The following is a 17,946-nucleotide window of genomic DNA, read 5'->3' as shown; positions in this document are numbered from 1 at the left end:
TTAAATATGCCTTGTGATAATCACCAAATGTCTGGCATTTTAAATTGTTCCACATCATCTGGGCATGGTGATAATCTTCATCAGTGATTCCAGATCCTCTGATTTTGCTGTAAAACTCTTGTTGTGGTGGCAGAGAACACTCATCAAATTTAGAAAAATCTGTAACATAATCATATGGATATACACCCTTCCGCCTAATTAATTTCAGGTCCTGATTTGGAAACAAAGCACATGTGATTTTGAATTGATCATCAGATAATTGAGTGGCCAGTGTAGCCAGGCTAGCCGATAAAATTCTGTATGAATCAAGAAATCTTAAGTGAATAGAAACACCATTAACTTTAATTATTTTTCTAATGGCAATATATTTCTCATCATTTTCAGCTAAAATATTTAAATTCTGCTTGTCAAACCCCTCGTACCTGATCAAATGATGAAAATCATAATTGGATGCACCATGGCAAAATATAGGAACAAATTTTGGTCTCTTGATCATAATATTGCAGTTATTACACAGGGCTATTAAGAATTTACCATCTGTATGAGAATGGTGATGAACCTTGATATTTGCATCTGAAAATTCAGAATCACATACCGGGCATTTTTCTGCTTTGTTGAAATCTTCAATCTGTTCCTCTGTTAAAGGCAACATAGGTTTTGATTTTAATAAGACATTAGATGCTATGTCATGGCACTCATTTTCTATTCTATGTGCAAATTCTTTGATGGCATCTGCTCCCATGTATAAATATTCTTTACTAACAACCCCATCCTGTACAACCACATAATAAAAGCTGGAAGGTTCATGTAACTGGTATGGTGTAATTGAAGGTTCATCAGGATCTGGGCTGCAGAATGCAAGGGGTTTGAGGTTTGATTCAAAATCACAGACTATATATGCTGGGTGTTCCAACAGGGCTTTAAACGTTTTGAATTTTGCATTTTCACTTGGCTTTGGCATCACCATATGAACAGGTTTATAGTTGCCACAGTATTTTAAATGTTCAATTAACTTGTTTTTAGCAATTTCTGCATTCTCTTCCCGAACCCCATTTATTATTTTTTGACCATCAAATACAGACAAACATCTTCTGCACAACTTAAATATTTTATGAGTTTTGTCTAGTTGTGTTCTGACTAAAGCTTCAAGATTATGTATCAGAGTGTAATGATTTGTGCCATCCCCTTTAATTAAGAGCAGATCAATCGGAATAGCAGATTCATCATCAAGTGTACTGATTCTGAGAGGATCTATCAAGCAATTGCCACGGCCAGTAGAACAAATAAAAACATTAATAGATAATTGTTTGCCATTGATGTGCCTGGCCTTTTTTTCAAATTTATCAATATTCTGAACAAGAATTGGATATTCTAAACCCTCCATTGCTTCATTAAAAATATGTTCATGCTGTTTATAATAACTTATTCTCTGAGGATTCCTTGAAACTGGATACAAAGCAGCTAAAATACACCACAAAAAGCATTTCTGGTCATTATTTTTTATATTAACCACGGCTGTTTTGTTTTTTATATTGGCAGGTAATGGCACATAAGTGGAACCTTGTAATGGGCTGAATTCAGAAATATTAACATATAACTTGTGCGGAGATCCGCATAGGCTCCATCCTGACTCTTTTGCAGCAAATTCAGAGTGTTTAATATTCAATTGATCTATCAAACTGCTTATTATTTTGTCCGAATTTGCATTTGAATATACAGGTACAGTTTCTGTTATGTGGGGCTGTGTAAATTTTGTGCCATTTGGCTTCTTATATTGTGTAAACAATTTGAGAGACAGCTTATAAGAGCCATTTTGTGCATTTAGAATTGCCTGCACATCAGGATTTACACTGTTCAAAAAATTCTTAATGTCACATCTTGGCTCTGATACAAACCGGTAATCCCTTAATTGGCCGTTAAAACTGCTATGGATGGGCTCATAGCGTGGCTGCTTTGCCGGTCCAGCATTAACAGGTGTTTCATGCTTTCTTTTCAGACCAGATGTAGATGGTTGAGGGGGCAATGTTGATAACTGTGCAGAACAAGAGCCCACATGTCTATTGAAATATGCCTTGCTAAATATTTTGTGGCATTTAGGACATATTTTAGTGGGAGTTCTGAATTTGCCTGGGTCACAATTTTTTTGGTGTCTGGCTCAATTGGGGCTGGATATATTCTTATTACACTGATTGCAATATTTTTGATTTGGCATTTTTGTTGTTGGTTTATTATATAAGATTTCCTGGGGTTCAATTCAAAATTTTGTACTTAATATATATATATATTTTGCTCAGCTGTGTGCTTTGTATATTTCTTGTGTATATTTAATATGTTAATATTATTAATTTTTATTCTCAGTTTATTATATAAACTTTTTTGGGTTTTTAAACCAAAACTCTATGCTTATTATGACAGGTTGTAAATCTAATAGCCTACAAGTGGAAAAAGAGAATAAATATTGATCTACACTGACCTTCCGCAAATGCCTGCACAGACATGCATGTCCTAGAATGGCAATGACCTTGCGCCGTGTTATGTATTGATTTTTGTACAACAGGCTGGGGCAAATGTAAGCCTGATTCTAAATATGCGTGGATTACAACAAACAAGCTGGATGTAACAAATATCAGATTTTTTATACAAAATATAAACCCTTTTGTTCAATATACCAGAAATATATTTAATATGAATAATATATTAAACCAAACAGGCCTGTAAGTATGAGAAGCACTGTAACAACACATCTGTTCTCCTCAGCCACTCTCACAATACTGGCTGAGGAGTAGCGCAAAATCTCTTTATATACCCTAAGCATGGATTAAAACATCTGAAGCAACAAAGCAATCAGAATATAACACATCATCACATTATGTCATAATTAACCAATCAGAAAACAACACATGCATAATATTGGATAATAATTTGTTGCACAGTATGATGCAAGAGCTATTGTCTGTTGCATCATGCTGGATAATAATTTGTTGCACAACATGATGCATGTGTGTGTGGGTGTGTGTGTGTGTGTGTGTGTGTGTGTGTGTGTGTGTGGGTGGGTGTGGGTGTGTGTATGTGGGTGGGTGGGTGTGGGTGGGTGTGGGTGTGTGTGTGTGTGTGTTAATACGTTTGGCCTAGTTTTAGGTGTGGGCAAAAAAAATATCAAGAAGGGCATATTTTTAACAAATTTATGGACAACAATCTCATAGAAGTGCCTTTTATAAGGGTAGGCAAATCAATCTGAGGGGGGTCATCATTTGTACACTAGGATTCAAAATTCTTAAAATTAAGAGCATATCACACTTGAAGAATTGGGGAATAAGGGCATCTTGGCATAATTTTAAGTGTGGGCAAATCGGGCTGTTTAATTATATGAGCTCATCATTTGTACACCTGTAAGTGGTGCTGGTTCTATCACCAATTACATTACTCGTGTTCCCTCAGACTGTTGTTTGTGCATGCGCGGTGAAAGTTGCTTATAAACTGAAGAGGCCTGTGTCGCTTGTCACTTCAGTGTGATACCATCGTGTCGCTTGTCACCTCGCTCTGAACGCTCAATTTAAGGGAGCTTGCAGACCAAAGCAACAGGCTCTTGGAAGCGAAACTTTCGTAAATGTAACCTTCCGAACTGAAGCAATACGACAAGCTGCACGTGTAGCTGAAACTCGGTTGTTTTCTCAACATTGTGCGGTGTGCCACCTCGGTCTGTTGCTGGTGCATATGCGGTGAATACTTGCCTAGACGGAAGGGGTTTGTTCGTGTCGCTTGTAACTTTGTAAGATTACAACCCCACCCTGCGAATTGTCTCCTGTCGCGTGTTTCCTCGGTGGGAAAGCTCCCTTATTGTATGGTGGATAAAGAATGGATGGACGTCAAAAATACAGGGCAGATTCCATAAACTAGCTAGCTATTGGTAATCAACAAACTTTATTTTATACTAAATATTAATGTCCTTGTAGTTAACTTAAGAAACCTATTTTTTTTTTACTGTACAGTGAACAAAATGTTATAAAGGTTTAATCCACTTTAGGGAATAATGTTTTCCCACTCTTAACTTTTGTTGGCAAATGGCATGATATCCTACATTAATTTTACGAGACGAGACGAGACGGGACAAAGCTCTTTGAGACGAGACAAACTAATATTTCCGAGACGAGACGAGACAGGCCAAAGTCTCGGCTCGTCTCATCTCGTGGCCAACACTGGCTACTGAAATCGAAGAGCGTAGCTATTCTATTTTGTTATTATATTTTATCTCTTTCGAAGTTAGAGAACATATGAGAACTCGTATTTATTTATGAAGTTCACGTTTTGTGACTTTTCTCTCTCTCTCTCTCTCTCTCTCTCTCTCTCTCTCTCTCTCACACACACACACAGACACAAAATCTAACGTTTTGAATTCTGAAAGTTCGTGGAGATATTTATTCCTTGGCTTGGATTAAGTGGGAAAAGACCAGGGAAAATTAACGTGAAATTCGAGGTCAAAGTATCCAACAATTTGACGGCTTCATTTAACTGGGAGTGTCGTGAGCAGGCACGTATCCAGGAATTCCTTTTGGGCGGGGGGGGGGGGCTGAACACAATTTTCTTAAGGGCTATAGATGGAACCTCACAATTATATGTTTAAGGGCAGTGGTGTCAATTTGGTTCCAAAACGAGGGGGGGGGGGACTTCCAAGAAAATTTACTCTCTCTTGTTAGACAAGGTTTAGCATTAAGAGGCCATAGTATGGAGGCAAAATGTGGAGCAACTATCCCCTAAATCATCGCGACTCTTTAAGGCTGTCATTTTAATCAGAACGTGAAATCGGAACATTTTTAACCACTCGACTTCTCTGTTTCCGCCGGAACCATCTTAGTATGTGTGTTCGTCCATTTCATCATATCAGGTATCAAAACATCTGTGAATCAGGTAACCAGAAGTGTTTTTACGAAGCTGTTACACATGCACGGGATGGACAATCCACTCGAGAACGCGAGATTCAAACTGTGGGCTGCGAACTGGATGTAGACAGTTCTCGAATATTTCTCTCTGATTCGAGCCTGAACACCACTAATGTGTCTTGTTCTCCCATGTTTGCAGTTTTTTTAAAAGCCGAAACCATCAAAATTGTTCATATTCAGGACTAAGCACTGGAAAGTGTTCAAAATTGTCTGTCACAGCTTCCGCAGTCTTTGTCATATATCGGCACGAAACAAAGGAAATCTAGAATACAGATGGATCGCGAAACAATTAATGCACAGTGAAAACCCATCCGTTCCCAACACATCTAATGTTTCTTCTCCCAATGTGATCAAATGCTTACTCATTTATCTCCAGTGACGTGCCCAAGGGGCATAACCCTATTTGACAAAGTATTCCTAAAAAAAAACAAAAAAAACAACGTCAAAGACAGGAGAAGATGACAAAATGAGGACTGACCGCTACAAATAGTATGCGTAACCCCTCTACCTTCCGAAAATCGTGGGCACGCCACTCTTGAAGTAAAGCGCCTTGTACACGATCAAATAAATCATGAACAAGCCCTTGAATTGAACGCTTAAAAGGAAATTATATCAGAGACAACACAATTTTTCTCATTGGATCCAAGTTTCAGTTAAAGAAATTATATTTTGGAATGGTTAACGCGTATTTATATCCTCATTTTATTCTAAAACGTTGAGCAGATAAACCATTTATATATATTGCTAGTAGTTCGACTCCTCTTATTCATGAACATTTTCTCTCGCGCCTTCCAGAGATTAAAAATTACAACGAATCGCTCTACGTGTGGCGATACCTTTGCTGTGCAGCTTCCAATGCTGGCAAGTCTCTACATAGTGCTCAAGTTTGCTGCGACAACACTGAAAGCTCAAGAAAAGTTTACATGCAATATTATCAACAACAGGGTTATAGAAAATTCTCCATCTTGCCTTGATAAGTATTTCTCTCCTTAAATTATCGTCACATTATTCAAGATTAATTTTATCTAATGTAAACAGAAAAATATCCTGAAGATGTGTGTGTGTGAGGGGGGGGGGGGGCTCGAGACCTCTGATTCCCACCTTGAATACGCGCTATTAACTTTAACAGGGTTATAGAACATTCTTCATCTTGCCTCGATAATTATTTTTCCTTATATTATCATCACATTGTTCAAGAAGACTTAAACTTAATTTTATCTATTGTAGACTGAAAAATTTCCTGGGTGGGTGGGGTGCTCGAGCCACCTGATCCCAACCTTGGATATGCGCTAGTAACAATAACAGGGTTATAGAACATTCTCCGTCTTTTCTCGATAATTAATTTCTCTCAAATTATCATCACATTATTCAAGAAGCCAAAATCCTTATTTTATATAATGTAAACAGAAACATTTCCTGAAGGTGGGGGTGCGGGGCTCGAGCCCCCTGATTCCTACCTTCGATACGCGCTATTAACAATAACATGGATACAGAACATGCTCCGTATTGCCTCGATAATTATTTCTCTCCTTAAATTAAATAAGAAATCTAAAACCTTATTTGTATCTAGTGTAAACCGAAAACTTTCGGGTGGCTCGAGCCCCCTAAGCCCCCTCCTTGGATACGTGCCTGGTCGTGAGCTGCAGTCAGGACGTCAAAGTGAGAATAGCAATAACAAAGAAGATTTTAACAGAAGTGTGTTTTGTTGACCTTTGAACAATCAACCAAGAAAGCAGTGACGTGCACTGAGGAGTAGCTAGTCTAGCAGAGATAGATCAATCAATCTCACATCTCGTATTATATTCAAATCACAATATTTATTATCTTGTTAAAGCCACAGTTCATATGCAACACCTTCTTTTCCACGCGCTTCTCGTCCATCGGTGTTCTCCGCGGGCAAAGCTGGCTGGATACCCTAGCTCGCTCTTCTTCCGCCTGACCAGTTTCCAGGTAGAAACGGCCGGGCCAAGGAAAAGGAATATTTCTACCTCTACCTCCCTTGTCTCCTCGCCCCCCGCTGCAATGGTTGAAAGCCCAGGCTTTCAGGTCCCCCAGTCTATCTCCTATAGGACAGATAGGGGATTGGTTTCTCATAGATTTTTTGTAAATCCTCTAAAGAACTCAGGGTAAAAATTTCTGCCGTACTTATGTTCTCTGTACTTACACAACCTTTTACACGTTGTGCAATATGTACGTATGTATAATATGGGATGTAGTTTTTTTTATTTATGAAATGGGAACGTGTTATGTGCAGACAATAATGTTATGCTTTCTTTCTTTTTTCTTTTTCAAATATGGAATATATAATGATTAAATTACAAATATGTGCTCAGGTTCTCTCTCACTCTCGTTTTAGTAGTTTTATTTAAATATACTGATCTTGGCCTCTAACAGTCATAAATACGGATGTATTTATTTGGGCTTTCATATTGTTGTTGATGTGGTTTATTTTACTTCGCTTTTTTGTCACATTTGGTTATCGCGAAAATGAGGATGAGTGATGATATCATGAAATTGATGAAGGGACCTCATATGAACAATCCAGGCCAGGATTCGAACCCGTGATGAGTGGGCATTCTTGTCCTATGTGTTGCAGTGAATAATGAAATAATTTGGAATGAAAAATGTATCTCAGAACTCAAAAAGTCAAATGAATATCATTGAAGAAACTACAAAAAAGTGTGTTGTGTTTTGTTACTTGTTTTGTTTCTGTGCACAAAGTGTACTTAAACACCAAGTCAACCAACCGTGGGGGAGTGGTTATCACAGCGCGCTACGACACCAGGAGTTCCGGGTTCGAACCCTGACCTCGGCATGGGTGTTCTTTGTGTTTGTCCCTTCATTAATTTTATCGCATCATCTTCGCAATTAACCAAAGGTGACAAAAAAGCGACGCTAAGTAACAAAAATGAAATCAAAACATTGATTGATTGCTCAATTTGGTTTATTTTACTTCGCTTTTCCGCCACTTTTGGTACGATATAATTGATGAAGGGACACACACAAAGAATACCCATGACCAAGCCGAGATTCGAACCCAGGAGTCAAATCAAATCGTTTTTTTAATTTTCGAATGTGGGTGGGGTTACGTGTACTTCTTTTAGTACTCATTCATCATTTTGCAATCTTTTCCTGTTATTGACATCCTTCTTTTTTTAGGAATACTGGGCCATAAAGGGGGAGGGTGTGACCCACACCAACCCCCAATTCCCTTGAGCACGCCACTGACTGCTACCCGAAGTGTCGACGTCACCGCACGTCACTGCAAGAAAGAGACTGTAGTGTGTAGTTAGGCTATATGGCGTAGAAATCTGGGCGCACCAGAGTGAGTTTCAGTTTTTGCTTTAAGTCCACTTTTTGACACAGATAGGTTAATCGGGACTGCACCTACAGTTTAAGGTGGAATCCGAACCACTATCTGCCTCTACCGGCTAACCCGGGATCACACCGTATATAGTGAGGAGAAACGACCAGAAGCTTAGAAATGTGCCTATGGCAAAGAATGGAGCGTGTGAAATGAACAGACAAAATAAGAAATGAAATTCTGTTGGAAAGAATTGGTGAGAAAGGAGCAATGTTGGAAGTAATCGAGAAAAGAAAAATACATTGACTGGGACACTGACTATGTAGGAACTGGCTGCTGACATGAAGCGTATGGCACAAGATCGGAAAGCCTGGAGTTTGCACTATTGCAACTAAAAACATGCCCATTAGGGCAGATGAGGATGAACGAATGAATGAATTTATATTATCGATTAATCAAATACTGAGTCTTTTTTAATTTGAAATGAACACTGTCAAATTCTAGGAGAGATCGACTGAAAGGATCGAACTCACTTCAACTTGCGATGTCCACAGAGATCAGAATTTACTCTTTACTAATCGACGTTTCAATCTTCTCGCGGAGAGTGTTAACGATTTCATCATGTGCATTTTTGAGCTAGCTTCAAGGTAAACTTAGTACTAAAATGATCCCATGTGCAAAAAGCAATGTAGCGAAAAAATTCGGAGGAAATATCTGGGTTGAGTGAAAAAAAAATCTGTTTCGGGAAATCAAAGCAACCTTCCCTGTAACTACATTTTTTTGGAACAGATACCAATGTTGATGTTTACATTTGTTTACGTAGGAAGGGAAATAAATCAGTGAACATGTGGACTGCCAAGTTCTTTTTTGACAGTTGTATATACGTAGCTTGTGGGCCGCACTCCTCCGAGATAAAACACCAAAACAGTGTTGGAATCAGCTGGTTTGAAAACTCGCATCCGGTGTTTCACTCGAGATCTCGTATCTAGTGAGTGAGTCTACTGTGGCAAATATGGCAGACAGTGAATCGGACGTTAGTCCTCAAAGTGAACAGATTAAATCTATTCCTTCTGGTCCCCGTGTGGTGACAATATATAAGACAGAAACTGGATTTGGTTTTAATGTAAGAGGACAAGTGAGTGAAGGTGGGCAGCTACGAAGTATTAATGGGGAGTTATACGCCCCACTTCAACATGTTAGTGCTGTGTTGGACGGTGGTGCAGCAGAAAAGGCCGGAATACGAAAGGGAGATAGAATTTTGGAAGTGTGAGTATTTTGTTAGTTACTATCTTAGCATTTACCTGTAATGTTAACATAAAATGCATTAGAGATTAACGTTTCGTAAGCGACAAGCATGTTAGTCACCATGAAACTAATGACTTTTAGGCCTAATGGTTTTCCAAGAATTTTGTATATGTTCATCATTGGGTTGCACAGTCTGTCATTCATATTAATATAATTAGCTTATGCACTGGTATGGAACAGAACAGTGTACGCTTATCATTTTTTCTTCCATCAGATATAGGGCAATGCAGCTAGCAAGGTTGTTTCACCACAAGCAACCAAAATTATTAGTATGCTGTTTACAAGAAGTTAATCTGCATTGTTTTCACAAAATTATTCATTCTACTAAGTTATATATATAATCACACATACAGTACACATGCTCCATATAGTTTTCATTTTTATTAATTTGCATTTGTTTTGAAGTGATGGGTGACAGTAAAAATAATAGTCCTATAGAAAGAGCAAAACACTTTTAACCTATATTTTTCTGTGTAGTGTAGGCTTATTTGTTTGTTGGTAATAATATCAGAAATACAATTCATGCTCTAATTCAAATAAATTTATTAACTTCCTACATTTTGAGTGATAGCCCTCACTGGTTACATGATTTAAAGCATTGTGATTTTCCCTCATATGGATAGAATTCTGGGTAACAGTTCGTTATATCGGAGACACATTAAAATCGGATATTTTGTGTTTCGCATGGTTCGTACTTACCAATTGTGTATTGCGGAACGTAGTTCAAGGTGCCATTATGCTTTTTACACGAAAACAAACACAATTTTCCACATAAGTGATTTTTTTGATTCCTTTCTTCGCTTCTGTAACACACAATATGGCGGGCACATTTTGACTCACGTTATGGTTATGCAGTGTTTCCAACTTCTACACCAAAAAATACCTACTATCATGTTCGTCACGTGTGAAAATTTTACATTATGCACGGATAGCTGACTGATAGCTCCACAAACCATTTCCAGTTAGGTTTGGTTAGGTTAGGCAAGCATAGTAAAAAAAAAGGGGTTTGGAAACAGGGGCGTACGTCATCAAATGTACGCAGCATGCACTTCATGTAGCGAAAGCAATGGCAATTGTGCATCGGTGAGGTATTTCTCTTGAGAAATACATGATTTCCCGGTCAAATATATTCCACGATGAAAGAAAATACCTCGACGAACGTTGGAAAGCTTGGAGAAACTCATTTCCGTAAGAAGCTTCTTCTGTAAAAATGAAGAAATGTGTCTCCGATATGGTACTAATTTACCATACATCGGACAGGTTTCTTCATTTTTACACAAGAAACTACTTGCGGTAATAACTTCCTGTAGTATTGTCTAACATCTGGAAGGCGTTTTGTGTGCTGTGGGAATGTTTCATGGTGGAAATTCATGTTCTTTGTTGAAAACTAATTCTCCGATGTACAATAGCCTTTGGTGCGTACACCTTCGTACATCATCACGCATCGTGATTGTGTTTTGTTCATGTTCATTGGGTATCCAGTGTTTCGAACTGTCTGTGTTTGCAACAAAAGTTAGAAACATGACGTGTCGTGGATGCGTGGTGAAATTCGTACCGGGTGTGGAAGATCCAGTGGATTTTTTAATTTAATTGAACACTGGATTGTGAAGAAAGGAAAGGAATGTCGAAAATGTGGCAGTGAATGTAAGCTACTCCTTAGAAGGAATATGCTGTGGGTATATGCCTAATATGACGTGTTGTGGATGCGTAGTGAAATTCAGGTAAGTTTTCCGCAGGTATTTCTTGGGTTCTGACGATTGAAACACTGCATAAGAAATGAAAATCGACATAACACAAGCACGACACGCGATTATGTAGGAAGGTGTACTTGCCATATTGTGTCTCAGGCAAGCGAAAAGACTTAAGAAGTACTCGTAATGTGAAAAACTGCAATTCAAAAAAACGTCAATACACCTTAATGTTCCGCGAAGCAGATAGGTAAGTACGAATGTCAAAATTTGACGAAACAAAGAAGTTATAGGTGTCCGATGGATAGTAAATTTTTACCGGTGATGTTATTGTGTTCCGTACATGTTAATACATTATGTTTTAAACTATGCTTCAAGTGCTGTGTATTATCAATGTTAAAATGTTTGCACAAACTTCAATCAGCTCTCCTGAAGAGTTTGTTCGGATGGACATACGACAGCATACTATTTAGCTGGTGATGTACTGAAACCTAATCTTATGTTTGTAATTGCTTCATAATTTTTATTGTTGTTCTTAAATGAGAAAAGAAATTGGAATATGGTAGCATAATATCAAAATAGTTGTTGTTGGCTGTGAATTCTCAAAACTGGTTGATATGGTAAACCGTTCAGATTTAGACATGTGCGTGATCAGCATTCAAGATACTTCCACAATTACCTATTGGCTTGTAAACAACCAAAATTTCAGTTTTGTTGCATTATGTAATAAATATAATGGCGAATATGAGAATTTTGATTGTGAAATTGTGAAAAATTCTGACGTGATGGGAAAAATGGATGTTATTTCCATGATCAGCATTCAAAAATACTTCCATAAATGCCTGTTAATTTAAAAACATCTGAACTTTTATCTCAAAACGTCGACCAGTGTAGTCTTAAAACACATTGAACAGAACTTACAAAAGCACCTGCACACCATGCTCGCTGAGAAGAAAGTAGAAAGACTGAGAAGGAGCTAGTCACATTCCGATTGTATACTTCCAAACTAATCATTATGTACTTGCAATTTCTACATAATACATTTTATCTTCATGTCTGTAAGCGTGTGCAATATGTGTTTTTCAATGTTGTATGTTTTATGGGATGGAGGGGGGATATCACATTTCAAGGGAGGTATGTCCTAGGCATCGAATTATAATACTTGTTACTTTGCTGCCAACAGTACTCCCCCTCTCTAGGCTCTGTGCATTCTGTACTCGGCTCTGATTTATCTAGGGGCATCATTCTTTGTACAACAATGCACTTGGATTGCAACAAGTCAACATAATTTTGGTGTTGCCAAGAGACATCAAATGTCTTTTGCAAAACAATAGTGATACAGGGGATAAATTGCATTATCCGGCTACTGTGAAATCAAAAATTTTGGAAATTTTCTAGTTTAACATACAAGGCTCATTCAATATATAACCGGAAATATATTGTAACAAATATTTATTACAGGCACCAAAAGAACTACAGTACTATGTTTCAACATAGTCCTCCCTTGTTCAATGAACCTGCACCAGCGCTTGATCAAGTGCAATGATTCCACAAGAAAAAAATATTTTGGATGCATGCGTAACCACTCATGCACTGCTGACTGTACTTCGTCGTCATTCTGGATCCTTGATCCACTTGGTGCATCTTTCAGTGGGCCAAAGGTTTGGAAATCGGAAGTTGCGAGATCGGGCAAATATGGAGGGTGGGGTATGCACTCAAATTTTAGGTCCTCGATGGTAGACAATGTGACATTGGCAGTGTGTGGTCTCGCATTGTCATGTAGCAGAAGCACACCAGTGGACACCATACCACGTCGTCTCTGCAGAATGGCTGGTTTCAGTTTTTAGCACAAAAGGTTGGAGTAGGTGGTACTGTTTACATTATGACCTCGGGGCATGTAATGTTCAAGAATTGGCCCCTTGTGGTCTCAAAACAAAGTGTTAACATAACCTTTCGAGCACTCTGTTGAGCACATGCCTTCTTCGTTTGGGATACGAAGGATGTCGCCATTCCATTGATGTCCTCTTACGTTCTTACCCAGCTTTCATATCCAGTGAAAATACGATGAAGAAATGCCTCACCGTCAGCTTCATAACAATGCAAGAGCTCCTTGCATACAATAACACGTCTCTCCTTCATTTCCAGTGACAAACGTTTCTGAACCCACCTCGCACACTTTTCTGAACCTCAGTATGTCATGACTGATTTGGTGGGCTGATTCTACACTTATTTCCATGTGGGAAGCAATTTCACTGACAGTAATATGCCGGTTCTCCCCATATCAAGTCCTCCACTTGAGCAATGTTGCTTTCCATGACTCCACTTCTCAGCCCACTCGTACACTTATGATCGACTCATACAGTTGTCATGCGGCAATGAATTTCTATCAATTTCATGCCTTCACTCAACCAAAATCTCACGAGACTTCACTGCTCCAGCTTGGAGCGCTCCTGTAAGGGTGGTGCCATCTTATGTAACTGTTTCCTAGCGTCACGTGTGCGAGGCAGGCGTGCCAGCCCCAGCTATGAATAGCTTAGAAAATATAGAAAACAATGTTTGGTGTTTAGCATTGTATTTCAGTAACACTAACACAATAATATTTCTTCTGATAACACTGTACAAGCACCTAACCTACATTCCACAGCAAAAACTTGACTGGCTAGCTGTGCAAATAGCTGCGAGAATTTGAAATTTGTTGTAATATTAGAGGTTTATATTACACTAGCCCTGCTGCTGTCCATTATTTAGTTTCAGTGACATTGAATTTTATTATATATTACTAGTAGCAGTTATCAAAATGGATGATAATTTAAATTCATTCATTATTTTGACCTTCAATTAAAAAGAGGAACATAAGCAGTGCTTATTATTACGAAAAAGTACATTCTATGCTAAATTAATGTAAATGAAAGAAAGAAAATTCAACATGGTTTTCAAATTTCTTAGCTATTGTCTGAATGCTTTGTCTGGTTATTGAAATTCTCAGTGGGGCTACTCATTAATTTCCGGAAGGGGTTTTTCCCTAGGCCACCCCTGAAATCATCACTCAGCATGGATGGTTGCACAATATATATTTTTTGAAAAATAGAAGTTTCTGCAATTGCAAACCGCAGTAATTACTTTCACAAAGTTTCATACTTTCTTCCACAATCAATTCCAGTATTTTGAAAGACTTCATAATGCTCCTATAAAACATGTGAAAATCATTGCACAATCTGAATCATTATCATTGAATAAAGATGACGAAGAAAATTCTGTCAGTTTCAGACTATGTCGAATGTCACCTTCACACACTTTGAGAGTTACTGATGGATGGATCATACAATAGTTAGTTGTTGGGCATATACATGTTCAACCAACAAGTTATGATCAGTTGCAGTTCAACGTGCATGTCAATGAGGATGGGTGAATCATGGGTATTCCAAACAGCATGATAAGGGCCTGTATGAGTTTAAACTTGGAACAAACAAGACAGCAGCTGGAAAGAAAATATGTCAGACTTCTGGCAATGATGTGGTGAACGAATGGACACTGCAATGGTGGTTTAAAAGATTCAAATGTGGCAAAGAATCCTTCAGAGATGTGTTACGTGCTGGAAGATCAACAGCTGTAGAGGTGAATAATGGTCTAACATGTGATGAATTGGGAGAATTATTACATGTCATTGCAGAAACTATTCGACTTGAGTGCTTCAGATGAGAAATAAATGTTTTACAATTCTCCAGGGTGCTGTCATAATTGGTTAGCATCACATGAACCCATTCCAAAACTGCCAAAACCATCACTGCATCAAAAGAAAGTTATGCTCTGTGTTTGGTGTGCATTATGAACTGCTGCCACCTATTCAGGCAATCAATGCAACTGTGTACTCTCAGCATCTGAAACGTGTTCACGAGAAACTGAAATGCCTGCATCAGCAATCGTGGATCATAAGAGTGTCCTCTACTTAGCGGATAATGGAAGGCCCCATGTGGTTAAAGTCACCCTTGACACCATTATCTGCTTTGGTTGGGAAACACTGATGCAACCACCTAATGCCTCAGATATTGCCACTTTCAAATTACCATCTGTTCCAGTCTCTGCGAAACGTAGATGGGGTACAACCGCAATTGAGAACTTCTTTCATCATTCTTCTTTTGTACAACCTCCCAATACTTGATATTTGCAGCTACAATTCCCAAATTCCAACAATTTTTTTTGGCAGTTAAATTAGTTAAGTATGTTACCAGTTATAATAATTTGTTTCAGTTCACATGATCAGTGCTGACACTTGGAGCTTATTCTTATGTATTCATGTATCTGACGATGTCCAAACCCATGAGAAAATGGGCCATTGGATGAATAAGATTATGATTATTTTTTTGGCAAATTATTGTCTATTAACTCAAATAAAACCAAGCTGTGCATATAGTCTTCTCTATAATTTTTGTCTTACTTTACAGTGTCTTGTTTGACTCTCCCTCACATAGCAATCAGAATTTGCTTCTATTAATTCATCTCAGCCATGAAAGAGGCTGGTTCTAATACTGGTAAGATAATAAAATGTTCTGCTCAACAAGTTCTGTTGATGCTTCTCTACTTGTCTCTGATATGAAATAAGCAAATTTTATTACAACTTGGTGTTTTTTTTTTAATGTGAGAAAGATAGTATATTAACTTTATGCAGATTCCATTATAATAATATTGATTAAAAAACTGGTGCATTTATTAGGCAATAATCATTGTCAGTCAGTTAATTGGAGCTATCAATTAAGAAATGCAATTAGAGATTCTTATGCAAGAATAGTTGCGATCATCATGTTACTTTACCATAGAACATTCTTTAATTCGTAACCAGACAGAACATGGAATAAATTTGTATGCTAGCAATAGGAATGATTTATTGGGTGATTGTTAATGTCTGAGGATTTCTATGCATGTTCATTAGGTGTGAGCAAAACCACTTTGAACCATAAGCATGCGTCGTTGCATGCATTATGGTATTTCTGGCTAGAGTTTAGTTTGAAACTCACATATTTCCATCAACTTTCCTCTTTTTCTATTTCTCACTGTGTGCACTGACAAGAAGGTGCCTATGGGACTGGACTTTTGAATCACCCTATATTTCTAAGGAATGGGAATGCAATGATCAGCTTTATTCATGTACATCAATTTAAAAATATTGTGTTTATATTTAGTTTTCATTTCTGTTAGGCTTTTACTTTTGAATTATCTGAATTTGTAAGTAAGTTTCCCTATTTTTTTCCCGTGAAAGTAAACATAATGAGCCGTGTAAATTGTGCATGCACAGCAGAGCTAAGACGTATCGATCATATGCCAGGCGGACAGATCCCGCCCGGCGCCAGTAGCGGTCCGAAATGGAAGCTCGTATTCCTTCTCCCGCTGCATGCGAGGTTCGGTCGGTGATAAAGTTCCTGAATGCACAAAGCATTGCGCCAATTACATTCATCGTCAGCTCTGTGAGGTCTATGGGCCGAACATTATGAGTAAGCAGATGGTGCATCGCTGGTGTCGGCAGTTTTCGGAAGGTCGTCAGTGCCCATGATGAGGAGCGCAGTGGGCGTCCGTCCCTCATCACTGATGATCTGGTTAAGCTGGTGTGGCAGCGCATCGTAGAGATCCGTCGCTTCACGATTACGGAGTTGAGTAGCCTTTTTCCGCAGATATCGTGATCCGTGTTGCATGAGATTGTCACGCAGCGCCTGCTGTTCAAAAAATTGTGTGCCAGGAGGGTTCCGAAATACCTGACACCCGAACACAAAATGAAACGTTCAGCAGCAGCACTGACATTCCTGCAACGGTACCATGATAACGGCGATGATTTCCTTGACAGGATCGTCACGGGCGATGAGACGTGGATTTCGCACTTCACCCCGGAAACCAAGCAGCAGTCAATGCATTGGCGGCATAGTGGATCTCCGGTCAAGAAGAAATTCAAACACATGCTGTCGGTACAGAAAGTGATGTGTACCGTGTTTTGGGACAGGAAGGGCATTTTGCTCATTGACTTTCTCCCCAGAGGTGAAACAGTGAACGCTGACCATTATTGTGAAATACTAAGGAAATTACGACGTGCCATTCAAAACAAGAGGCGTGGCATGCTTACTGCAGGTGTTGTGCTCCTCCATGACAGTGCTCGTCCACATACGGCTCGGCGCACAGCAGCTGTTTTGATGGAATTTGGCTGGGAGTTGTTTGATCATCCACCTTACAGTCCTGATCTGGCTCCCAGCGATTTTCACGTTTTCTTGCACCTCAAGAAATTCCTGTCCTCCGGTGAGTGTTTTGGCAACGACGAAGAGCTGAAGACGTCTGTCACACGCTGGTTCCATTCACAGGCGGCAGAGTTCTACGACAGTGGGATCCAAAAGTTGATACCACGATACGACAAGTGTCTCAATTCTGGTGGTTGCTATGTTGAAAAATTGCTGAACCTTTGCTGTACCTGTTGCCAATAAATGGTTTCCTCAAACTGTGTTGTTGTTTTTTTTTTAAAAATTAGGGAAACTTACTTTCTGGATGCACCTCGTATTATCATGCATTACCTAACCTACCCTAAGTGAACCTATATCTAACATAACTCTGGATTACATTGGCATCCCATTTTAAAATTTTGTGCAGTTATTGTTGAGTCCTAGTATGTACAAGGGTCGTTCAAGGTTGCCCGGGATTTTCGTACGTAAAAAATCGATGAATAGCCGGATCATGATGA

General features: G+C 38.7%; 1 protein-coding gene across 2 annotated transcripts in view; it reads left to right on the top strand.

Moving 5' to 3' along the window:
* Window positions 1-9,128: 9,128 nt before the first annotated feature.
* Snx27 (sorting nexin 27) overlaps window positions 9,129-17,946 on the top strand; it is a 71,824-nt gene continuing 63,006 nt past the window's right edge. Inside the window, exon 1 of one of the 2 annotated variants that reach the window (XM_083122577.1) lies at window positions 9,129-9,507. In XM_083122577.1, the coding sequence (XP_082978703.1) occupies window positions 9,254-9,507 (254 nt within the window). In that variant the 5' untranslated portion in view covers window positions 9,129-9,253. The remainder of the gene's footprint in view (window positions 9,508-17,946) is intronic. The other variant, XM_083122578.1, reaches the window with a different exon arrangement.

The sequence above is a fragment of the Lepisma saccharinum genome, chromosome 5, assembly GCF_977018435.1.
Source record: "Lepisma saccharinum chromosome 5, izLepSacc3.1, whole genome shotgun sequence".
Classification (NCBI taxonomy): Eukaryota; Metazoa; Arthropoda; class Insecta; order Zygentoma; family Lepismatidae; genus Lepisma; species Lepisma saccharinum.
Note: the sequence above shows the minus strand (reverse complement) of the source record. Positions and strands in the feature narration are given on the sequence as shown.